Source organism: Branchiostoma lanceolatum, chromosome 5 (genome assembly GCF_035083965.1).
Source record: "Branchiostoma lanceolatum isolate klBraLanc5 chromosome 5, klBraLanc5.hap2, whole genome shotgun sequence".
In the NCBI taxonomy this organism is placed as follows: domain Eukaryota; kingdom Metazoa; phylum Chordata; class Leptocardii; order Amphioxiformes; family Branchiostomatidae; genus Branchiostoma; species Branchiostoma lanceolatum.
The window spans coordinates 15,349,135-15,374,660 of NC_089726.1; the positions used below are offsets into that span (position 1 = coordinate 15,349,135).

At 40.5% G+C, this 25,526-nt stretch overlaps 2 protein-coding genes across 2 annotated transcripts; one reads left to right on the plus strand and one right to left on the minus strand.

Moving 5' to 3' along the window:
- The first annotated feature begins 25 nt into the window (after positions 1 to 25).
- On the plus strand, positions 26 to 17,776 carry LOC136435405 (intraflagellar transport protein 122 homolog). Its single transcript, XM_066428878.1, has 32 exons — positions 26 to 130; positions 1,202 to 1,268; positions 1,525 to 1,609; positions 1,968 to 2,046; positions 2,172 to 2,248; positions 2,444 to 2,510; positions 2,767 to 2,833; positions 3,045 to 3,124; positions 3,539 to 3,614; positions 3,873 to 4,064; positions 4,819 to 4,957; positions 5,382 to 5,440; positions 5,825 to 5,968; positions 6,484 to 6,621; positions 7,412 to 7,576; positions 8,082 to 8,279; positions 8,965 to 9,005; positions 9,237 to 9,336; positions 9,679 to 9,732; positions 9,855 to 10,016; positions 10,799 to 10,965; positions 11,404 to 11,575; positions 12,019 to 12,121; positions 12,358 to 12,498; positions 12,867 to 12,970; positions 13,170 to 13,276; positions 13,793 to 13,958; positions 14,360 to 14,471; positions 15,380 to 15,508; positions 15,654 to 15,736; positions 16,082 to 16,246; positions 16,977 to 17,776. Exons 1-32 carry the CDS (start codon positions 72 to 74, stop codon positions 17,055 to 17,057), a joined length of 3,579 nt encoding a protein of 1,192 aa, XP_066284975.1. The 5' UTR covers positions 26 to 71; the 3' UTR covers positions 17,058 to 17,776.
- A 319-nt stretch (positions 17,777 to 18,095) lies between these two features.
- On the minus strand, positions 18,096 to 24,843 carry LOC136434406 (NLR family CARD domain-containing protein 4-like). The gene is made up of 3 exons (XM_066427197.1): positions 24,600 to 24,843; positions 18,463 to 21,337; positions 18,096 to 18,165 (listed from the first exon to the last, which is right to left on the minus strand). Exons 1-3 carry the CDS (start codon positions 24,841 to 24,843, stop codon positions 18,096 to 18,098), a joined length of 3,189 nt encoding a protein of 1,062 aa, XP_066283294.1.
- Positions 24,844 to 25,526: the final 683 nt, after the last annotated feature.

Sequence of the window (25,526 nt, forward strand, 5' to 3'; positions counted from 1 at the left end):
GTCTCGCGAGATTACATATTAATTGCGCATGCGTGTTTGCTTCCTTTTCAAAATTCCAGAGAGCGGCCAAAATGCGGGCGATTCCGACCTGGGTTGACAAGGTTCACGATCGCGATAAAGTCGAACAATGGTGATTATTTCGATTTTAATATATTGAAATGCTTAAGAGTAAAGAAAGGAATAGTTATTCGTAGGTTTCTGTGCAATATGTATGCGTAAAACAGCTCGTCGAGTTGAGAAAGTATCGCTAACCTATGTCCCAACTTGGCCGAACTAGACCAGAACGTCGCTTGTCATTTCCATGGCAACAGCGAAATTAACTTGATTAAGTTCATGTGTAGTTTGACATTATTTTCTATGTGTCTATTTTTCAACTCTGTGATGTGATTAGCTTCTAGGGCTTCTCTACAATCAAGTTTTAGTACAAAATTTGTACATTAATATGTTTGATCGGTAACGTCACTACTACGGTAACGTTAGTACTACAAAAAAATTATTTCCAAAACACCTGTAACGTTACTACCAAAATTATGCACAAAAACACCTGTAGCATTACAGTACTACTAAGATTATGCACAAAAACACCTGTAACGTTACTACCAAAATTATGCACAAAAACACCTGTAACATTACAGTACTACTAAGATTATGCACAAAAACACCTGTAACGTTACTACTAAAATTATGCACAAAAACAACTGTAACGTTACTAGTAGTAATACTACTAAGATTATGCACAAAAACACCTGTAACGTCACAGAAACTATTGCTTTGCACTGCACTAATAATGATATCAAGATTTGGCACGCATGTTTTTCACACATTTTATGCATTTCAAATTTTCAGTGGCGTCGTGTTGGCGTTCCTAATTGATAGGGTGTTTGACCCAGAACCCAGAGAGGTCCTGGGTTCGAATCCCCTGACATGCTACAGATGTTGTGCCCTGGGGAAATGAACTTAACTAACATGACTTTCATCACTCCACCCAGGTGTAGAAATGGGTACCTGACTTTGGTTGGGGAGGTAAAAGGCGGTGAAAGGAGAGGGTTCCCGACTGGGCTCCGTATTTCAATACCGACTGCCATAGACCCAGTGGATAAAAACCAACCAACTGCCCCTACGGCCTCCAAAAGGCTTTGCTATGGGACTACATGTATAACTATAAGTACCTTTACGTAACCTCTGTCATGTACTTCCACAGTATCTGGGACCTGGCCTTTAGACCTGATGGATCCCAGCTCATCGCTGCTGCTGGGAACAGAGTTCTGGTGAGGAAACGTTGCTCTACATGTCTATATTTTGCTATAACTTTTATAAACCATTTCTAATATTTGTTGTCACAACCATTCATCCAATGCATTGTAATGTTGTTAATGTTGTGATACAAGTTACATTGTCTCACAATGCAACTTGTAACTGTTAGCCAAATTCTTACCTTTTGCATTGAAGCAAATTGATATACTAGCATATAAGGTACAATCTATTCTATGAGTATGAACAATGATTTATTCTTCTCAATGTTAGGTGTATGATACCAATGATGGGACCCTGGTCCAGCCACTGAAGGGACACAAAGACACAGTGTACTGTGTTGCTTATGCCAAGGATGGTGAGTACTGGTCCTTTGTATTTTTGAAATTCATCTGTTTTAGTCTTAATTATAAATATAATAGGCATGTTGTGGGTGAGGGGTGCATTAGTCTTTTCAGATTGGGACTATGCCAACTTTAGTTTAAACCAGCTACCATGTTTATGGGAATGCCTCAGGCATCAAACCTCTGCCCATAAAAGAATCCAACACACATATCCAGAAGAGTATGGCTGTGTTTGACTAAAGCCATAAGCTGTGGTGAAACCGCATTACACTTGTGCTAGTACCAGCTTACAAATGTACTTAAAATAAGGCGTCATGCTTCAAGTTGAGGATGACTACTTAACCTACCATTTAACCTTTTTTATTCCCCCAGGGAAAAGGTTTGCATCAGGTTCAGCTGACAAGAGTGTCATCATCTGGACATCCAAGTTGGAGGGCATCCTTAAATACACGTGGGCTATCTTCTTATCTTAGCAACACAACTTTTTCTTCAAACCTGTATGATTGTGATGAGCTGAAATTTCAACAATGTTTTGACGGTATTGGATTTATGAAATTGTTTTTTTTTTTGATCCAGGCATAATGACCCTATCCAGTGTGTGTCATACAACCCAGTCACCCATCAGTTGGCAAGCTGTACAAGCAGTGACTTTGGTGAGTAAGAACCAAATTGCATTGTGCTTTATATTACTTATGTGCATATTGCGCTTTTGTAGTTTTGGTCCATATTGATCACAAAAAGGAGAAAACAGAAATGAAGTCTTTCTATGCCCTAATACAGAACATGTATAATACAATTTTTAATCTAAAAAGTTAGATAATCAATTAATTATTTTATTCCTTTCCCAGGTATGTGGTCCCCAGAGCAGAAGTCGGTTAACAAACACAAGGTTGGCATCAAGATCACATGCTGCAGGTTGGTATTAGCATGATATGAGTCATAGATTTTTATTGTATTCAGTTCAATGGAGGTAAGAAACAGTCATAATGACTGTTTCTTACCTCCATTGAACTGAATGCAATAAAACTGATTCAAAAGTAAGTTTATGCTTTGCAACTCTGACTGTTGAATATGCCCGGGCATCCTATCATGAGGACAAAGTGAATGATTGAGTGCGTTGTATTATAACTGCATGGTTGATAATGATTGAACTTGCCTGTTTGTTTTTTAGCTGGACTAACGATGGCCAGTACCTAGCTCTTGGACTGTACAATGGGTGTGTCAGCATCAGAAACAAGGTGCTTCCTTGTTTGTTTGTTTTCAAAAGAATTGAAAATGTTTGTGACTTTCTTGTTGATATGGCAGCAAACAAGTTGCAAAGACTTAAAGATGTTGTTTTGTTGTGTGTTAGACATCTTATTATCAAAGTCTCTTGATTGACCTTTCAAGACTTAAAGACACCTAACATCTTCCGTAATTCATTCGTCCAATATTTCGTTAATCTTACAGAATGGTGAAGAGAAGGTGAAGATAGAACGGCCAGGAGGTGCAATCTCACCTATCTGGTCACTGGAATGGAACCCTTCAAAGTAAGTCATGGATGTGTCTCAAGTCTAATGAATCTCTAGATCAAGATTCAGGTCCCAATTTTGAGTTTTCAGATCTCTTTAAATGTGATTTTCAAATCAACCAATTACTATTGACAGGTTATTTTGTTCCCGTAAGAAGTAAAATTATCTTCTTTGATTTCTGATAGAGCAGTGTTATACTATACAATGTTTTTGTCATGTCCTTGTAGTCTTGGTATGGAATCTTTTTTGGCAATGCCTCAGGAGTGGAGCCTTTGTCAACTTGGTGCTTTGACAGAAGTTATAAGGTGTTGAACATAGAAATTTTCAAGGATCTCCACAAAAGAGCAGCTTAGATATCTCCTATTACACAATCTAGCTTAGCGTGTGCTATAACTACATAATACATTTACTATATTATTTCATGCTTTTCAGGGATGAGCCATCTGATATACTGACAGTTGCAGACTGGAGTCAGAAACTGTCCTTTTACCAGCTGAGTGGAAAACAGGTAAGGCACATGATATATAAAAGGGGAATATTTGACTATAGAATATGTACAAAAATTACTTACTGTAGATGAAATATAACTTATAAGCATTATGTTGTCCTAATGTTATCACCAATAGTTCATCAGAATACAACTTCACTGCTGTCAATCACTAAATTTCTAGCATGAGTACAGTATACGCACACAATCATGCCCAGATAACACAATCATGCGCAGAGGTAAACATGTGTGTTGACCTTTAATGTAATTTATTTTCAGGTTGGTAAGGACCGTAACCTTGGTTATGACCCCTGCTGCGTGAGTTACTTCTCGCGGGGAGAGTACCTTGTGTGCGGAGGGGCAGACAAGCAGGTGTCCCTGTACACCAAGGAGGGGGTGAAGCTGGGAGTAGTGGGGGAGCAGCAGTCGTGGGTCTGGACTTGTCGTGTGCGGCCAGACCAGAACTTTGTGGTGAGTTCTACGTGAACTTGATGTGTCACTCGAGCCCTTTTCAATGATACACACATTCAAGCAACAAATTTAAGACCAAATATTTATCACCACTCTAGATGAATGGCATAGCCCAAGCTTTTGTTTTTCCTGTCAGTTTGGTTCCAATTCTTTTCTGAATAGTTATATGTCTCAGTTAAAAAGAGTTGTATTCCAGAATTTGTGGCCAAAAAATGTCAAGAATTATCCTTGATGCTGAATATTATCTATATTGATACACTTGCCTGTCCTTGGTGCTGAACACTTTCTACATACAGATGTACATACCTGTCCTTGGTGCTGATCAATTTCCAAGCACAGGTACACATACCTGTCCTTGGTGCCCAACCCTATCTAAACATTGGCACTCATACCTTTCCTTGGTGCTGAACACTCTTTACACACATAGACATTTATCTGTCTTTGGTGCTGAACCTTCTCTACATGTAGATACACATATTTATCACCACCCTTGATAAATGGCATGGCCCAAGCTTTTTGTTCTTCTATCAGTTTGTAGGACTAGTCTATTCTGTTGATAGGGACACAAATGCAGACAAACTAAGGTTATAAACTAAATGTGTGGATAAGGAGGGTAAGGTCAACTTAATAGTTCTGTACAAAAGTTTTCTTTCAGTATCTGTGGCTCCATAAAACTTTTATTGAAATTTGTCTGAAAGTTTATAAAAATTATATTTTTCAAACAAAAGCAAAATGTCTGGTTCCTACCTTACAGGCTATTGGCTGTCAGGATGGTACCATTGCGTACTACCAGCTGATCTTCAGCACGGTACACGGTCTGTACAAGGACCGCTACGCGTACAGAGAGAACATGACCGACGTCATTGTACAGCATCTGCTAACAGAACAGAAAGGTACCATAAAGTTACTTGTTCAACACTTGTTTATCCTCTTATGATTTGCATTGATGTACATGTATATTAAGGGCCATCACGGTATTTATGAGCATTGTGACCATATTGCTGGGAGTCAAACTTGTCATTCCATGGGTACTGAATCTTTTGAAACTCTCACGGTGGTTGTATTTTAACTGATTTCAGAGTTGCCTTGTTTTCCCTCTTACCGCAACATAAAACCACCAAGAGATTGAATTCATTTACAGTATCGACGCCCACAAAATGGGAAAGAATATTCTATCTTTATGTATTGCATTAAATCTATAAAAGAGTTTCTAATCACGAATTGAACATATCTGAAATACTTACAACATAAATTTTACTACACTTGGGTATGAATGCACAGATCTGAATACTAACTCCCCATCCTTTGTATTTGCAGTGAAAATCAAATGCAGAGATTTAGTGAAGAAGATAGCCATCTACAAACACAGACTTGCAGTGAGTATTAAAGTGATTCTTCTATGACAAACCCTATACCCTGCACTACTTCCTTCAACATCTTGATGATTACTGCATTACATATTAAGTACAGCAGCGTTCGAAATACCCGTCTGCAATCTGCAAATTGCATAAAGATTTTCAAGATTGCAGAAGAAAAATTAAACAATCTGCAATTTTGCAGAAGAAAAAAAATCAGACTCGGGATACAATGGCTCTCAATTCAGGAGATTATATAGACTTACTAGTACTAAGCACTGAAAAAAGGTATTTCTACCACTGTACAGTGAAAGTCATCAATACTAAACTTTCCTCCTGGCTGAGGTTTCCAAAACTCTAGAATATTGTAATTATATGTATGTGTATCTGTTTCATCTTTGCCAGGTCCAACTGCCCGAGAAGATCATTATTTATGAGCTGTACTCAGACGACTCCTCAGACATGCACTACAGAGTTAAGGAGAAGATCGGCAAGAAGTTTGAGTGTAACCTGCTGGTGGTCACTTCCAACAACATCATCTTATGCCAGGTTGGGACACTTTTTTTTCATTTCTATAATTTATATTGATGTGTGGATACGTCCACAGCATACCAAATATAAAAGTATGTCTAAAAAAGTTAGCACTTCATGTACTATAGATTATTTTTTTCAAATTCTATGCTCCGATATGGTCTTTCTCAAATTCATAATTTCTCATCGCAGCTTGTACTTACACACTTAGTCTAGTGCAGAACTGATGTGTTATCCAAGGTTGTTTTTCAATTTTTTCTGATTCAGAATAATGAATGATTGAAGACTAATTGTATGTGGGAGTTAAGATGGATTCTAATTAGTAGATATTGAAGAGCAATTAGAGTTGATGAAATGGCAATACAATACAGTGTCTGGAGTGTTCACACAAAAACAAACTTATCATGAGTTCAACCTACAAGATGCTAAGATAGTGTTTGGCACATAGCCTGTTTTGTTTATAGGGTTAGCAGTGGGAAGAAACTTAGAAAAATGTTTTTTTTATGGAAGTTTTTTTGTTTGTTTTTTTGCAGGAGCGTCGTCTGCAGTGCCTGTCATTTCAGGGTATAAAAGAGAAGGAGTGGGTGATGGAGTCTCTCATCAGGTACATCAAGGTGATCGGAGGACCCCCTGCGAGGGAGGGGCTACTGGTGGGGCTCAAGAATGGACAGGTGAGCTACTTGCCAATGGGTACTCTGAGAGTACCCATACTCTGTATAGTCTCTGTGTTACACCTATGGTTGAGTAAATGTAATATGTAACTTATCTTTTGTAAGGTTAAGATGTAACCTTTAGAGAAAAATTTGTTTTGGCAAAATTTTACGCTTTGTTCTGAATGAGTGATAGATATGGTTTTATATCTTATTCTGTATTCCCAAAAAAACACCATTCAGTGTACATAACATACCAGATATGTAGGCACGCGCATGTCAGCCACTGAACAACCGGTCACACGTGCACCTTACCTTTACTTCTTGCTGCAAGTGTTGTGAGGCTGCCTCTACTATCCTTGGTGGCAGCGAGTTCCACTATATAATTTGTATTAATTAATTCATAATAATGTGAAATTCTTGTAAGAAATATACCTAGCTACGTTGTGTAAGATGAAACGAAAACAGTACTAATGAGACTTTGCAAGTCAAGACACAGGTACCCTTGATTTTACTTCTCAGCAAAGACATGTTCAGTCATGGAAGGACTCTTCTTCTTTCTCAATCTCCATTGATTACTTACACACTTAGACTTATGAGCATAAGAGGTTTCATTCAAAACAGCAGAAATGAAGGTATGTTGTATTCCTCCACCAACAACGGGCAATGAAGATCTTCAGTCATTGGAGGGTTCATCTTCTTTCTCTCCATTGATTATGGGCTAGACGCTATCTATTTGTTAGCATAAGACAATTACAAGAGGTCTTATTTGAATCAATTAAAATGAATTATATATCTCCCCCATTGCTAGGTGATGAAGATCTTTGTGGACAACCCGTTCCCCATCCTGCTGCTGAAACAGAACACGTCCATCCGCTGCCTGGACATGAGCTCCTCGCGGAACAAGCTGGCCGTAGTGGACGAGAACAACACCTGTCTGGTGTACGACGTCAACACCAAGGAACTCTTATTCCAGGTGATCTTTCACTCAACTGTGTTACAGATTCTTGTATGTAAGTTGTTTGGCTTGTGTTGTATAGACCTTGCACATTGGCCAGATTACTTTAAAGAGTTACAGTTTTTGTTGGCTTGATGGTCTGTTCAAAATATCCCAATTATTTTATTGGGATAGAGTAAAATTTTTCTGTGTTTGGAGGATCCTCCTGGAAAGCAAGGGGCCAGTTTCTGGCCTGAGCACGTAGGCAGGTAGGCAGGCATTTCTTCTGATTTTTTTAACCTTCTCCCTGCTAAAGTGGCTTTTGGGCACCCAAGTTGCATTGGTTACAGGGTTAGGCAGGAGGGAGAAGATTAAACATGGCAAAGGATATACTGCTTTTGAAGTCCTAGATGAGGATTCATAATTGTACACAATTCTTTAATACTATATACATTCATTAACTTTAAACCACACAGTTAGTAATCATGAGACTGTATCAATGCTCTTGACTTATCATGCCACAACATTTCCCTCTCCTTTCCAGGAGCCCAATGCCAACAGTGTAGCATGGAACACACAAGAGGAGGAGATGTTGTGTTTCTCTGGTGGAGGGGTGCTGAACATCAAGGCAGGGAACTTCCCCGTCCACCAGCAGAAGATGCAGGGCTTCGTGGTGGGGTACTGCGGCTCCAAGATCTTCTGTCTACATGTCTACAGCATGACAGCCATTGATGTACCACAGGTCGGGTCATGGTTCACATGTACATTTTATCACACATGTGTTGTCTAAAGATGTTAGTTAGTCCAAGTTGTTCAATTTTTTTTTCTGAATAGTTATATGTCTCTGTTAAAAAGGGTTGTTTACCAGAATTTGTGGCCAAAAATGTCAAGACTTATCCTTGATGCTGAATATTATCTATATTGATACACATGCCTGTCCTTGGTGCTAAACACTTTCTACATACAGATGTACATACCTGTCCATTGTGCTGAACGCTTTATGCACACAGATATGCATCCCTGCCCTTGGTGCTTAACATTATCCACACATAAATACACATGCCTGTCCTTGGTGCTGAACAATTTCCAAAAACAGATACACATACCTGTCCTTGGTGCTGAACAATTTCCAAACACAGATACACATACCTGTCCTTGGTGCTCAACACTATCTACACATTGGTATTCATACCTTTCCTCTTCACACATAGACATGTATCTGTCCTTGGTGCTGAACATTCTCTACATGCAGATCCCCATATTCGTCCTTGATGTTGAACACTATCTACACACAAATACACATAGCTGTCCTTAGTGCTGAGCACTATTCACGCACACAGACATATGTTGCCAGTCCTTGGTGACAAACACTTTCTGCACACAGCTACACAAACAGCCATGTTAAATCAATGTGTGTTCCTTTACAGTCTGCTCCTATGTACCAATACCTGGAGAAGAAATTGTACAAGTAAGGACACAATCTGTTGTTTTCTAAACAAATGGTTGAAAGAAATACTGACTGCATGATACACAAATAATTCATTTGTACTTGACTCAACTAATGTGATTAATCCTGTATCTAATTTAGGATATTTGCAAACCTTTCAGGCAAAGATTGTGTTGCATACTGTCTGTTGAACTGTTTAGCTAAATCTTGAAAAGTCACAATGCTAAATATGCGCATATTTGTGTTTAACAGGGATGCCTACAGAATAGGCTGTTTGGGGGTCACTGACCTGGACTGGCAGCACCTGGCACATGAGGCCCTGGAAGGGCTGGACTTTGAGACTGCCAAAAAGGTACACAACAATGTTATAGATAATTTACACTCAAGGATAGAGAATCGTTAGCAGAATATACCAGTAGTGTCAGGACTAATCCTGCCATTCATTTTCTTGTTTTTTACACCTATCTTCTGCCTTAAGCTTGGGCATCCTCTAATACCATCAATGTGATGATAGTTCCTGATTGGGATTGCTTGTAACTTACCATGTTAAACACTGGCTTCAAAAAGATAGTTGTTGCATGTAATTTAGGATGCGGTAGAAATGCCAACTGTACTATTAGCCTAAGGGTAGTACTACTGGTTTGAAACTTGTAAAGGTGCAATGATCAATGACACCTGTCCTTTCTGTACACAGGCATTCATCCGCATACGTGACCTAAGATACTTGGAACTGATATACAGCATTGAGGTACGTATCTGTCTTTTCTATTTAATTCTGTAAACTGAAGCTGTTTGTACTGTCTAGTGTTATTTGTGTGAAATTTATTAGGTCTTCCACTGCATTGTTTCTAAACTTGCTTCTTTTCCCAGGACCGTATTAAACGAGGAGAGGGTGACGACCAACAGTTCCTTGCGGATGTGTACGCCCACCAGGGCAAGTTCCACGAAGCGGCCAAACTCTACAAACGCTCTGGCAATGAGAGCAAAGCCATGAACATGTACACAGACCTGCGAATGTTCGAGTATGCTAAGGTATGTTCAGGGTGTTTGTTACTAGGGCAGTTCCTCTTTTGGGAGCTACCAAGTAGGCTCACCCTAGGGTTGGTCAGGGTTGACACACCCACATTTATACTTTGTCTGACTGACAACCTAACAAATTGAATGCAGAAGACAATCATATGGCTTGAAAGTAGACCATGCCTTTTTCATACTTGCATAGCAATTACATTTAATATTTACCTCATAGAATATCTTTAATACTGCAAGCTTAAGATACTCAGTATCCCTACATGTAGCCCTGACTGGTACAATAAATGTAGTTGTACAATGTCATATCCAGTTGTTTGAGTAACTGCTATTTGGTGTTTCTTATTACCTGGATGTCTAACCTTCATCAACGTTGTTACAGATTATTGATGTGCAGGACTGATTAAGAGACTCTAATCAATTTGATGTTATTTGCAACAAGTGTAGCAGATAAGTCAGACTTGTACTGTAGTGTAGAATATATAATACTAATAAGTCTGTGGCATACTAGTCAGCCTTTTTGGGTAGAGTTGAACATAATAAGTGACAAAGGCAAACAGATCTGGGGTCGTGTGGCGCAACGGCAGCGTGTTCGGCTCAGAACCAAGGGGTCCTGGGTTCGAATCCTGCCGTGTCACCGATATTGTGCCCTTAGGAAAGGCACTTGACACGACTTTCCCAACATGCCAAAATGGTTGTCATCACAACCGTGGGCATTAAAGGCAAGAAAGAAAGATCTAGAATGTTTCCGCTACAAAATCTTATTACTCGTGTCTGCCTTCTTCCAGGACTATGTTGGAAGCGGAGATCCGAAGGACCAGCGACACCTGATCACCAAGCAGGCGGAGTGGGCCAAGAACATCAACGAGCCCAAGGCTGCCGCTGAGATGTACCTGTCAGCTGGGGAGAACACCAAGGCTATAGAGATCATCGGGGACCATGGATGGCTGGAAATGTGTGTACAATGATATATTTTAATCAGTGCACTTTTGGCTTTTTGAGAATGATTCCACTCAGTGTCAATGGGCATTTAAGGATAAGGACTTTACTTCAAGATGTTAGATATCTTTTTGTATGCAAAGCAAAATTGACTTTTTGGGCCTTTCTGGAGGTATTTAGACCACCATCATCCCCAACAAGCAATGTTCTTTTCATGAATAGAAAATTTCATAGTCAATCTGTTGCAGCTTGTAAGGATAAGAATATGATATCATGATATATTTGTGAAACATGGATTAATTTTTTGGCTGTCCAGTCTCAGGTCAAACACGGATTTACAAAGAGATTATAATCGTGGGGGATTCCCTTTCTTTGAGCTCCTACAATCACTGCCCTACTCTTAAATGCGAAAAAAAAGTAGAAGTTGACAACCTGTAACATTTTCCATGACCAGGTTGATAGACGTTGCCAGAAGGTTGGATAAGGCTGAGAGAGAGCCGCTGGCTCGATGTGCTCACTACTTCAAACAGCTGGAACACTGGGCGTACGCTGCCGAGACTTACGCCAAGATGGGCGACACCAAGGCACTGGTCACGCTGCACGTGGACACACGGCACTGGGACGAGGTCAGGATGGAAAATCTCTTTATGTATTGAAATTAGTGTAAAATCATTTACTTTCCTAGGAAAAGGAAGATTTTGCAGTGTTTCAAATTTGAAGTTGCAAACATTCTGTAATACAGTAGTTAGTACATTGAGAATGCTTATTCCTGGTGTCATGAATTTGCTGTGGAGAGGTCACTGTTAGAAACCCAAAAATAAAACGACTGACTGCAAAAGTTTCTAGATTGACCACAGTAGGTATTAAGAACTAACCCATGAAAATGTATCTTGCAACTTTGCAGATAAGAAACGAGGCCCTAGCATATTTTTTTTTTTAAAACTGCATTGATACAAAGAATCTGATATAATGAAAAAAAGTAAAAACTAAGGGTTTAACTGCCTAGTAGATGTTTTTTTTTTTAGAAAAACATTTTGATTGAATTGTTTCTAACAATATTATCCCATAGGCCTTTGCCCTTGTTGAGCGACACCCAGAGTTCAAGGACGACGTGTACGTCGCGTACGCACAGTGGCTGGCCGAGAACGACAGATTCGAGGAGGCGCAAAAAGGTTGGTTGGATTGAGAAATACATTAAATACCTATTTGTTTGTGATTTGGAGGGCCTAAGTCTATGCGATATATGTTTTGCTACGTGTTGTGTAATGTTTTATGTGTGTGGATCACAACACCAGCAATAGCTGCTTGTGTCCTACGTATGTTTCCAATGGTTAGTTAGGAATAACTTTCTTGACAAAAAATGAGTTTTATTTTTGTTGATTTGTTTTTGTCTTTCCTGTCTATGTAGCCTTCCACAGGGCGGGACGAGAGCAAGACGCGGTCAAGGTGCTAGAGCAGCTTACCCACAATGCCGTGCGTGAGAACAGGTTCAACGATGCTGGGTACTACTACTGGATGCTGTCCATGCAATGTCTGGAGATCGCTGGAGGTATACTGGGCTTCCTTTTTAAACTTCAGCCTGCCTGCCATTCAATGCCATATATATCTTGTTTAGTGTTTAAAGCAGTAGGGAGAAGGTTAACAAAGAACTTTGTACAACACCCATGGATACAATCTATGTCCTATTTACAAAGGACATTAGTCATATGTAATTTAAGACAAAACTTGCCAGTTCCTAAACCCATTTTAAAGATGGTATATTCCACTGAGCCAACTTGGACATGTACTAATGGAACAGACCATGCTTTAAAGAGGGGTTGTTCAGAAATATTTCAGTGACGTCAGCTTCCTAGATACATGAAAATCTGGTTGTTTATGAGTTAAGCTGAAATAGACTTTGATATGTTGTTTCCATAGACCCAGCTCACAGTGAAGAGAAGGTTGAGATGCTGGAAAAGTTCCGCAAGTTCCAAAAACTTGCTGAGATGTACTACGCCTATCACTCCATCCAGAGATACACAGTCAGTAGCGTGTTTCTTTGTTTGTTTGTTTGTTTCTTTGGATCTCTATTCACTAGGTCTTCATTTGTCGTTTTGCTTCCAATTCTTAAGATATTCAACATCAAGGTTTTTTTAAGTACTGTATTTGAAAAAATGATGTCCCTGTCTGATATAATTTTCTTTTAATCAAATTAATGTGTGACCAATCGTTGTGCTCCAGGATGAACCGTTCACCTCCCACCTGCCCGAGGCCCTCTTCAACATCTGTCGGTTTCTGCTTCATGCCATGCAAGAGGACAAGGAGATTCCACCAGGCATTTCCAAAGTGTATCCTTCCATTGCAGATCAAATGACAAAATATGACTCCTCCCTGGGGTATGGCCGAAAAAGATAGGCTTTGTCTATTGATGATGACTTCATCTCTGTCCTTTCTAGATCATCTTGTGTTTATAGATAAAGATTGCATGAAAGCTACAAGCATTATGATACTGTCAAGATGAGAGTGGCAACTACATGTTGCCTGGGTTTTCTCATCCTTACTATTAAATACAATTGTTGTACGAATGTCCACTCGTTGGAATTGATAAAAAAATCAGCCAATGGCAAATTGACAAAGATCAGATCACATTGTGACAAAAACACACTACAGGGTTCCATGTAGTTGTCAGTTCTGAATAGATTAAAATGTAGAAGAGATTGAAGAATTTGTGAATTTAGAAAATTAACTACTGTCGAGATATGAGAGTGGTAACTGTTGTTAGGTTGCCTGGGTTTTCTCATTCTTACTAAATACAACTGTTGTATACTCGTTGGAGTGTCACCCTTCCTTGACGGACTGCTCAGTGCCACCCTGCACGCCCTGGCCAAACAGAGTCGTACCCTGGGTGGGTACAAGCTGGCTCGCTATGCGTTTGAGAAGCTGCAGTCCCTGAAGGTCCCCACACGGTTCCAGGAGTCCATCGACCTGGGCAGCATCACCATCAGGTCCAAACCTTTCCACGATAGCGAGGTCAGGAACTCTCAATCTTACTGTCTAGTTTATTAGTCTTTGAATTTCAGGACATACTTCACATTTTTTCTCCCTGTTGTTGATATGTTTTATTGATTATTGGTTAAGGTGCAGGCATGAAAAAAGAAAGAAAGAAATTGGGTACTACATGTAAGTGGAAGCCAGTCTTTGTATAACCTTCCAATTGTTTATTTGCACACTGAAAGATTTTGTTTTGAAGGATTTAACCAACAGATCTAGAATAACTAAGCATGCAAGTGTATTTGATTATCCAGGTTATCTTCTTTATATTTCACTGAACAAAATTACAGAAGCGTTTCTTTAACATGACATCTTTTGTTGTAAAGTTTTGTTTGTCTGCATTCGTTTTTATAATACAATAATTACGTTATCTTCTTTAGGATCTACTGCCGATGTGTTATCGTTGCTCCACCACCAACCCACTGCTGAACAACCAGGGAAACCACTGTATCAACTGTAGGCAGCCGTTTGTCCACTCCTTCTCATCTTTTGGTAAGACTTTGCAATGTTGCTTTTTTCTTCTTCTACAGTTTATAATTGTACTTGTGATGAATTACAATAAACAAACAAAAGTTTCAAGGTCTCATACTTGTGTGAAATAATTATTTTCTTGTACCTGTGTTCCTACAGAGGTGCTCCCTCTGGTGGAGTTTGTTGTAATAAACCCTGTGTTCCCTACAGAGGTGCTCCCTCTGGTGGAGTTTGTGTGGTAATAAACCCTGTGTTCCCTACAGAGGTGCTCCCTCTGGTGGAGTTTGTTGTAATAAACCCTGTGTTCCCTACAGAGGTGCTCCCTCTGGTGGAGTTTGTTGTAATAAACCCTGTGTTCCCTACAGAGGTGCTCCCTCTGGTGGAGTTTGTTGTAATAAACCCTGTGTTCCTACAGAGGTGCTCCCTCTGGTGGAGTTTGTGTGGTAATAAACCCTGTGTTCCTACAGAGGTGCTCCCTCTGGTGGAGTTTGTTGTAATAAACCCTGTGTTCCCTACAGAGGTGCTCCCTCTGGTGGAGTTTGTTGTAATAAACCCTGTGTTCCCTACAGAGGTGCTCCCTCTGGTGGAGTTTGTTGTAATAAACCCTGTGTTCCCTACAGAGGTGCTCCCTCTGGTGGAGTTTGTTGTAATAAACCCTGTGTTCCCTACAGAGGTGCTCCCTCTGGTGGAGTTTGTTGTAATAAACCCTGTGTTCCTACAGAGGTGCTCCCTCTGGTGGAGTTTGTTGTAATAAACCCTGTGTTCCCTACAGAGGTGCTCCCTCTGGTGGAGTTTGTGTGGTAATAAACCATGTGTTCCTTACAGAGGTGCTCCCTCTGGTGGAGTTTGTTGTAATAAACCCTGTGTTCCCTACAGAGGTGCTCCCTCTGGTGGAGTTTGTGTGGTAATAAACTCTGTGTTCCTTACAGAGGTGCTCCCTCTGGTGGAGTTTGTGCTGGAGGATGGGATCAGTGATGAGGAGGCCCTCCAGCTGCTGGACCAGGAACCTTCCTCCAAGAAGGTCAAGGACAAGTGGAAGGAGAACAAGATGAGGGGAGGTAAACTCCCAAGTTCATTACATGATGGTCATGCATTGTCTAAAGTTATTTGTAGATTTTAGGTCACTGTTTTGTAAGATGCAATCTTTTTTACTGTCGCACTCATTGCTGTTCTGAATGTTTTTTCACTTTATGCCATTTTAAGACATCCAGAGCATGCGTTTTGATGATGACACAGATGACATGGAGAACGATGACCCCTTCACCAGCAGACTCATGAGTTTTGAGGTATGCCAATTTATGTTTAATCTAAAGCATAGAGCTATTACAGAATTATATGAACATTTTTAGTCATGATTGGTATTTTACTATATGACTAAGCAATCCCTATGTTGTAAGGAAAATAGTCCTTTTGTCGTAACAATGTTTTTGTAATAAAGTAGTAATCATTTATCATAAATAGTTGTATCTGGTACAAAAGATGACTTAGATCATCATATGAAATTTTTTTAAATGAAACCCATTTGTGTTGGTAAGATATGTATTGTAAGTTTTTTTGTTTGAAAGAACACAAGAAAGGTCTACATTCAGTTGAGTGACCCAATATTTGTTGATCTATTGATAAAACTACAGCAAGGAGGCTCAGACTTCACCCCGGTGGTAGTGAACAGGTCTGTACTACAGGCCATCAACAGGACGGAGGTGTTCATCAAGCGATGGTCCAAACCTCTGAAGTACCAGTACTACCGCTCACTGCTGCCTGACGTGTCCATCGTCATGTGTGACTCCTGTTGGCAGGTAAAGTACACTTGACCTTCAACTTGCTCATGATCAGTCTCTGATTTTTAATCTCCATTTCATGGAGATATTGTGTTTGTGTGTGTGTCCGGATGCTTGTAGTCAGCATAACTCAAGAACGGCTGTATGGATTGTAAAGATATTTGGTATGTGGGTAGGTATTGAGAGAACAAAGGTTAAGGTGAATTTTGGCTCCCCTGGTATGTGACACTGGAACTGCATTGGCATTTTTCTCAAAATGTTCCAAGGAGAATAACTGAACAAAGGAATAACGGATTTCCATGTTATTTAATATGCAGGTAGCTTGTTTCCTTTGTTTTGCATAACCAGTAAACTGGCATTAGATGTAACACACAGGTTTTGTACAGTAAGTACACGCTATGTAAGGTTTGATCTCATACCGGGATGGGCCCCTACTCTTTGAAAAATCTGGCGGTATCTATAACATGCTCAAGTGTGGCTCTCCTCAAACACAGGACCTCCAGCTTTACATTTCATCCAAGAGGACATCCCTAGCTGAAGATACTAACTCATTTACACCTTAGCCAAGTGAGGAAATAGGTGTTAAGTGCCTTTCCCAAGGGCACAACATTGGGGCTTGCTAGGGTTTGGAACCCAGAACCTTTAGATTCTAAGTCAACAACCCTAAGCACAAGAACACCGTGCCTCCTACAAAACCACATGTTAAGTTTTCTGGTGTGTTTGAGAGTTAGCCTTTTTGTGTTGACAGTTGTTCCATCTGGATGACTACGAGCTGCTGGTACTACAGAAAGGATACTGTCCGTTCTGCCGCAAGGCCACCGACGAGTGATGGACAGGTGTCAATCATCATTCTACTCAACAGATGCTGCACGGAATCACTGTCACTCTTTTGGTTGTCAATGCACGTGAAACTGTACTTATAAGGTTGATATCATTTACTGGTATTTTGTTGGTACCTATTGTGTATTACATATTGCCAATGAGTGGTTCCATTATTGGTAGTTTTTTTTGTGTCAAGGCTTCTCATTCCACAATGGACAAATCATTTTTGAAGATTGCTGTAAACAATGGTGTAAACCTCAATCCAAGGTGTATTCTGTATAAAGTTCAAAGAAATGTAATGGTCAGAGCACAAAGTAAATGGTGGTTGTTCATGTTTTGAGGAACACTTTGTCTGTATGTACAGAATTGGCAATTATAACTAGTATCTTTACTAAGTAAATGTCATCATTGCTTGTTGCCATAGATGTAGGCAATACAGTACATCAGCTTTGCTGGCATCAAATTGTATGTTGTTGAAAAGGGTGAAGTATGTTAAAGACTCAATATCTATCCCACTTTAGAGGAAGTTGATTACAAATATATGTGACACGCTGGTGTAAAACTAATGCAGTGAAATTAAGAATAGTTATTTGCACACATGGAAAATACACAGATGTTTAAGTACCTGCCACAGCTATGTGCACATGGTAAGGTCTATATTTTGGTAGATAGAAGTCGTTTCTTGCTGTATGTATATGTCATGTAAATAAAAGAAAGTTGAATCCATACTGTGGTAGAGTGTGTTGAAATTTTGATATCTTATATTCACGAAATTGCAATGTTACAAACAACCCTGAGGGAGATACCTACGTAAGCCATTGATACAAAAAAGACATTTGTTGAATATCTGTTCACCAAGGTGAATATACCATCAACCCAGCCTTCAACTTGATATGCACTTATGTCTAATAGCACTTATTTTAGATATGATACACATTCTTAACATTCACTTACACCAAGTAGTGTCAGACAACGTTAAGGCAGCTCTTATCTTACATGAGACAATCTTGATTTCTGGGTTGAGGAAATATGACAGCAATTGGTACTATCCCCCATAGAGCTTCAGGCAACTGGCCGTGGTGTCTGCGCCCTCTGGAACTAGCTCTTCATCGTAGCTGTAAATGGGAAAAATGAATTCATGACTTAACATTTCAAGACTTAAGTTGCAGAAGTCAAACTGATGATGAAAGCCTTCAAAATTAACTGCCAGCAGTTAATGAGATCTTGAGATACTTTTGGGCAGTGAAGTACTTTTGTACTGAGAATTTTTTCATGAGGTGGGAAGGAGTGAAATGTTTTGCAGTTTCTCTTAAATGTTGACTTAATAGTCGTTTACAGCAATTACAAATCTGATATTTCCACAATCGGAAACTGTTTGATACCACTGATATGATACATGCAATATGACTCACTGCAGCTCCTGCAGTTTGGGATGTTCCGTAGCAGCCTTCGTCATAGCCTGGAATCCTTCAAGCCCCAGTTTGATGTTCCACAGGTCAAGCCGTTCTAATGCAACGAGTCTGCTTAAAGATCTAGCCAGAGTTTGGGCCGGAGCGTCCGGTAGGTGTATATATGTTCCAGACATGGCCACAGTGTCATATGTTTCAGCGTAGTCGCCACCAGACATGTCCAGCCAGGTTAGTGACTGCAATGTGCCGATGGGTTCTACGATCATTTCCAGACCGGCTTCTGTTACTTCCTTATTCCTTCCGATGTGTAGCTCCTGTAGTGAACCATATGCGCTTTGTTTCCGACGGTGCAAACGGCTAGGTTGGAAGAATGCTTGGACTAGTGAGAAAATCCCCGAGTCCCCTATATCATTGTTACTCACGTCCAACACCTGAAAGTTCACCAAGTGAGCCAAAACTTTGGCCAGGGCTGATATTCCACTGTTACCTATACCTATCTCTACGAGTTTTAACACTTTCATATCCTTGAGGTAGAGTGGATCGACACCTTTATGCCCTTGAAACTTATCGGCCAGGCATTCCAACCCCGCATCTCCTATGTCATTCTCAGAAATGTCCAATGTACTCAATTTGGTTAACAGACACAGTGCAGGGACCAGCGTGCGCATGCCTTTGGTACTGATACCGATTCCAGCTATGAGCAACACACGCATTTCTGTGAAATATTGGAGAACAGTGGTGAGTGATTCCAGCCCAGCATCACCAATCTCATTATGACTTACATCTAGTTCTGTCAGCTTCATTAGGCAGCCCATGGAAGGAGCTAGGGTTGACATGCCAACGGTCGTCATGTCAACATGACTAAGGCGGAGTATGGTAAGATGTGGAACACTAGACAGTTTAACATGGAGAACTTTTATCCCATCATTGCCAAGTTTACGGTTCATGACAAGATCAAGCTCCTCTAGCTCAGACATGTGTCTGAAGCCCTCCACCAGTGACTTGAGGGATGATGGTGCTAGCCCTGCCCATGACAGTTCAAGAGCCCTCAGCTGTGGAACTTTCTCCAGAACAGAAGCCAGCTTGGCCGTCTGATCACTTGTTGAAAATGTCACATGCCTTAGCCCTAAGTCTAATCGCAGACCTTCAATGGGAGAGGTAAAAGTCTGATCCAGGTACCGAAGAGCTTCTTCGGTACCAATCTTAGATATTGAAAGTATCACTCTGTCTCTGAGATGTAAATGCTGGATGTTTTCCAAATAATACTTAAGAGCAGCTTGTTGTTTGATTCTTCTGACATTTGAGGACTCCTTCAGTGAAATGCTGATTAGCGGCAGGGCTTTGCTAACAGCTTTTAATACCTCTGGTTCCTTTCTTTCATTCAGAATGTCCAAGCAGAGCAGAACAAAGCTTCTGTATTCTTCAAATGATCTCTTTGACGAGAGGTAAGGCATTTCGCGTTTTCCAACTACATTTGTCAGGAAATTTGAAAATTCTTGCCTACTGAGATGACTTAGTTTATCCAAGACAGTTCGAGCCGCCTTTGTGTGACAACCGCAAGTGAACTGAAGCTGGTGACCATATTCAAGGGTCTTTGTGACAGAGGTACTCATAAGCTGCATCATCTTATCGATGCCCCGATTCCCCTCTTCTTGGTTCACTTGCTTTCCTTGCTTCACTTGCTTCACCAAAGCATGAGCAAAATATCGTCCGGCCAGGAACTCTTGCATCGTCTTGTGTGAAAAATTGTATTGTTTCCTTGGATGCAATTTAGATGCAGACTCCTCCAAGCAGACCACACCAATGTTCAATAGAAGCTCCCAATTCACGTCTTTTTTCTTTACCTTTGCGTAGTCAATTAGGGTTTCATTTCTTAGCATTGCCTTTAGTGCAAGTTCACCAAGCTGTCGCAATGACTTAGCCACGTTTGAAGGCAGCTCGCCTGTTGGCAGTCGGACCCCTTCTCGTTTACAGTGTTTTTTGACCAAACATGTCAGCAGCTCGCTGTACAGTTCTGTCATAGTCCTTGGAGAGTCTATTGATGGGTCCTCCTCCCACAGCACACAGACCAGCATCAGGAAAATCGGGGTGTACATCAAATCAGTGACCGGCCAGGTTTCTTTGAGAAATGCGATGAGCCCTCCTGCCAGTTCAGGTGTTCTTCTGACGGTAAAATACTGACTTATGTATCTATCTACGTGTTCACGGGAGAAGCCCATGATGCGTAGGTGATAGTCTGGCTGCAGGTACTTCTGCACTCCTGCTGATGGTCGAGAGGTTATCACAATCATGCTGTCGGGGTATTTCTTACCGGAAAGCAGTCTAGGAATGGCCTGCTCATCTGTCCTAGCCCTAGGAAGCAGCTCATCATATCCGTCAAGGAGGAAAAGAACTTTGGACTTGTTATTGCGTAGGATTTCTTCAACAGGAAAACACTGATCTGTGTCAGGATAACACTGATCTAGCACTATATTTTCTATGGTCTCCCCTTTTCTCACCTCCCGGAGTCGGATCAACAGGACGATATCGTGCCGCTTTCCCAGTACTGTTTTCTTTGCGACAGCACCTATCGCTTCTTTGGACAGAAATGTAGTCTTCCCTACTCCGGCTTCACCTTCAACAAGAATAACCCTCTGTGCTGCAGAACTTCTTGTGTCATTAAGACTTAACACATCATCTAAAGAGTTGAGTTTTCCTTCCTGTTCATCTGACCAAAGATTTTGTTTGTACACCTTATGTTGCTTTCCATATGTTTGTATTAAGTCTAACTCTGTGAAGATGTCGCTGTAGGTAAGTTGAAAGTCATCGTTCCAAATGAGAGGCTTAAATGTTTTTAGTCTCGTCTTACAGTGATCCTTCACAGATCTCTTGAATTCACCTGTAATAAAAATGAAACTGCTGTCAGGTATCAAATTCCTTAACTTTTGGATGATCTGAGTTCAAATATTTCGTACAACAATTTCATGACCGAAAATTGGTATTTGTACAACTGATTTTAATTTTTTTGCAAGAAAATAAATTGCTACGACACTAAAATGATGTTTGTTCTACATGTATGTTCAAACTTTGTCAGCATCGTGCGATTTTTCACGAATAATGATTTTCCTAAATACGGATTCCATTTCGAAAAAAGACCCCCGGGACCACGTTAATCTGCACGAAAACCAGGACACTACTAGTATTTACAGGGGTTCTTAAGTATTCATACGAATTGGACGGAATTCACACGAGTTTTACGGAATACATACGATCCACTACTAAGAAACATACGAATTTTATGGAATTCATATGTGTTTCACTAATAGAAATGACTGTATGCATTTTGTAAAACTCGTATGAATCTAATTCCGTTTAATTCGTATGAATACTTAGGGCCGGCCCTATTACACTTGTGCGTATATCCAAGTCCGTATGAGTTGCATATTTTTTGAGTTGAACATTTTTCACACTTGTGCGCAGTGCAATTCCGTATTAGTTTCGTATCAAAATTTGTCAATACGCAGCCGTCCGTTCAAAAAGAACACTTGTGCGTACATGAAAGTCCGCATCATAAGTTGCGTATTAACACTTTTTTGGTTTAGGTATATTATAAAGTTTGTGGCAGAAAAAGTAATTTCTTTGGTTCGATAACAAGGCTGCACAAAGGTGCGTTAAAGTAGAAAACAACTTCTTCCCCATAAACTTTAAAGTAAAAAAATGTTAATACGCAATTCATGCTAAAGCCCGGGGGGGCTGTCATACTTGTGCGTATAAGCAATTCCGTATGAGTTCCGTATCAAATTTTGTCAATACGCAGTTGTACGATCAAAATATCAAATTTATTGAGTTATACCGACGTCTGCCGACCGCATGCCTGACACACTTCACAGTAATGCTAATCGAATTACGAGCGTATTTGGTTGCATTAATATGAGTAGTTACATGCATAAACTGTTATCGGAAGAGGCCTACACAACTGACGACAAGTAGGATTTTTTGTATATGATTGTGTAACAGGCACACTAGTTTTACTTTTGGAACACTATATGACATTTAGAGCCATTATTTACCCTGTGTATTTGGTTGCATTGATATCAGTAGTTACGTAAACTGTTATTGGAAGACACCTCAGTTGTGTGTGGCATTTCAATGATTATTTACATCAAAAGTTATGTTATGGTTGTTTTTGTTTCTTCTCTGGCCAAATCAGATACCTGACCCGACCAATCAAATAACAAATCTGGAATTTACCCCGGATGTTCGTCGAGTACGCTATGTGTACGCTATCCGTACGCCATCTGTGCGTTTGTCATACGCTACTAATACGTACAATGCGTTGCACAATCGCAAGACGAACGGCACTAATTCGTGACATATATTCTTCTTCGCTATACGTTCGTTCATTGTGCGCTGTACCTGCGCTGCAAGTACGCTATGTGTACGCTGCCCAGAGCTCGTGCCGCAAGAGAAGCGTATTGCCGCGTATGAAGCGCGAACACATAGCGCGCTCGTACCGCACTCGACCGATGTCGGACGGATGCACTGCGTATTTATCACGATTGAGCTGCGCAACAGCGTTCGCACGAAAGTTTTGGGTAGTTCCAAAACTCTCACTATCAGGCATACTGGGCCGTACCTTGCGTATGCCTGCATACCTAAAACTTTCACAAAACGATTAAGATCTGCAGTAGGTGCGTATACGCAACTCACACGGACATGATATATGCACAAGTGTGACAGGGCGCTAATGAAGTTGACGGTGATGAAACGATAGTTTTACCATAAACTACAACAGTGTCATGAGGCATATATGTCAATATATGTATATGTCAAATAGTTTTACCATCAACTACAACAGTGTCATGAGGCATATATATCAATATATGTAACGGGGGGTGCCCAACCATCGGACGTTTTTTTACGCGCTGGAACTCACGGCGCTCCATTGCTGGTTGCCAGAGAGTGGTCAGGTTTTAATGAATGAATTTTGAACACATTCATCTAAAGACCATACTTGGACAAGAAATGTATTCATACTGTTCATGGGCCCTTCATGCTCCGCGTTACATGCGGAAGACGCTGTGAGACATTTTCACGAATGTACCTTCTGATTTAGTGCTACGCCAGATAGTGTGCCTAACTTAGTACGCTTTGGTAATTTTGCTCTCTTCGGAAGTTGGTGATGAAGTTAGGGAAATGTAAATAAGGCTTGAAGTCTGCTATATTCTAGCTTTCTTTTGACCGGAAAATTTTGACTGTGTGCACTTCTAACGTCATGTGAGAAGGGCTATATCTAGCGCATCCCAGCTCATGTTCCCACGGGAAATAGGCTACTACGCGGCCCGACGTACGTATTGAATGCGGCCCGACTTACGAAATCATTACGAAAAAACGACACCGCTTACATCAACAATACTCCGTCTACTTATTGGGAAACATCTTCGCCATCTCTGTATTCAGTTTCCTTTTCATAGACGGTACCAATCACATGTTAGAGCGTAACAAAACTGTGCGTTGAATCGTCCCGCCACCATCGCGGTCCAAAAAAATGGCGGGAAAACAACGCCGTCAGACGACAGCAATGTTTACGTTGTTTTTCTTTGGTCGGTTTTCTTCTCAACAAACACTTAGAGACCCAAATTTTTAGTGTTTTATGAAATTATTTTTCTTATGTGTATGATAGCTGTGTGACTTATGTATCTGCTTGGCACAGGTCGTATATTTAGTTGCCGGGCCGTCTAGCTACGCAGTGACCCTCTACTCAGCGTTGCCATCATTATTGTCAAAATACTACTTTTCGACAAAACAAGAAATGAATATATACACATATGTTTTGAATGTAAATGACAATTATGTGCATGAACTTGGGTTATTTACCTTCCTTATCAGCATAGTCATTGGACACAAACACGGCGTACTTATGCAAAATAAGATCATTAAAAAATCCGTGCGATGTTCGGGCGCGTGCGAGGTTCGGGCGGCCCCCGTTATATGTCAAATAGTTTTACCATCAACTACAACAGTGTCATAAGACATATATGTCAATATATGTATATGTCAAATACCAGTGATTACAACTGTGTCAAAGGCAGTAATATGGATGCAATGGATGTGTTACGGATCCTTCTGTACCAAGACGAGTAAAAGAATCATGTTCCTACCTTCTATCACGTTTGAAACGTCAATCTTCTGGTCTATCGTTGTCACACCTTCAAACGTTCCTTCAATGGTGAGATGCACTCTCTCATCCCCATTTGGGTCTTTCTTAATCTCGAATGCTGTAGTTCCGCCGAGCTTCTTGAAGATTTTTACGACTTCTTCTTCAGCTGTCCTAACCTTTCCACTATCCTGCTTCATCTGGATTGACACTTTGCCTTGAAGAGAGATGACAAGAGAGAAAGGCATCTTGTGGACTTTTTTTGTTGTATTGATGGTGACAAACATTTTTGAGCGGGGTGGCATTGTAAACTTACACTTGCAGTCATTATTTGTCTCTGTCTCTGTTGTCTTTGTTTTTGTATTGGACAGGTTGAACTGGCCCCCTATATTGGCTGTCAATTCCATGATAGTTGGCAGGCCTATTTTGACAGACGCTTCAGTAGACAGTTGAAAACCTTTGGTCTGAGACCATTCGAAGGAGTACTTTGTCCTGTCTCCTACAGATATCTCTTGTTCCATGACGATGTCCGTATCGTTACAGAGTGTCTTTCTACTGGTAGTAACCTCGTCATCTTCCTTCACATTTTTTTCAAGGTAAATTTCCTTCTCCTTGATAATAGACAGTTCCCTGGTGTCCAAGGCCTCTAGTGTCCTGTACTCACGACCGAGCTTACTTTGTGCCCATCGAATAAAGACTTCGTCCAAATGCGTTATTTCTGTCGTGCCACCATGCCTGTGGACGCAAAAGAAAACAAAACTATATTGGGAACATTTTACATTTTGGCATTCATATATTCAGAGAATTCAAGACGCCGCCATCGACATAATCGCCCAAAACACCATCATAATAAATCTATTTGTAAACAATGCTTTTTATAATCGGACCAGGGCAATAGCCTGGATGAACTTGACAGGTCTATAGTAAATAT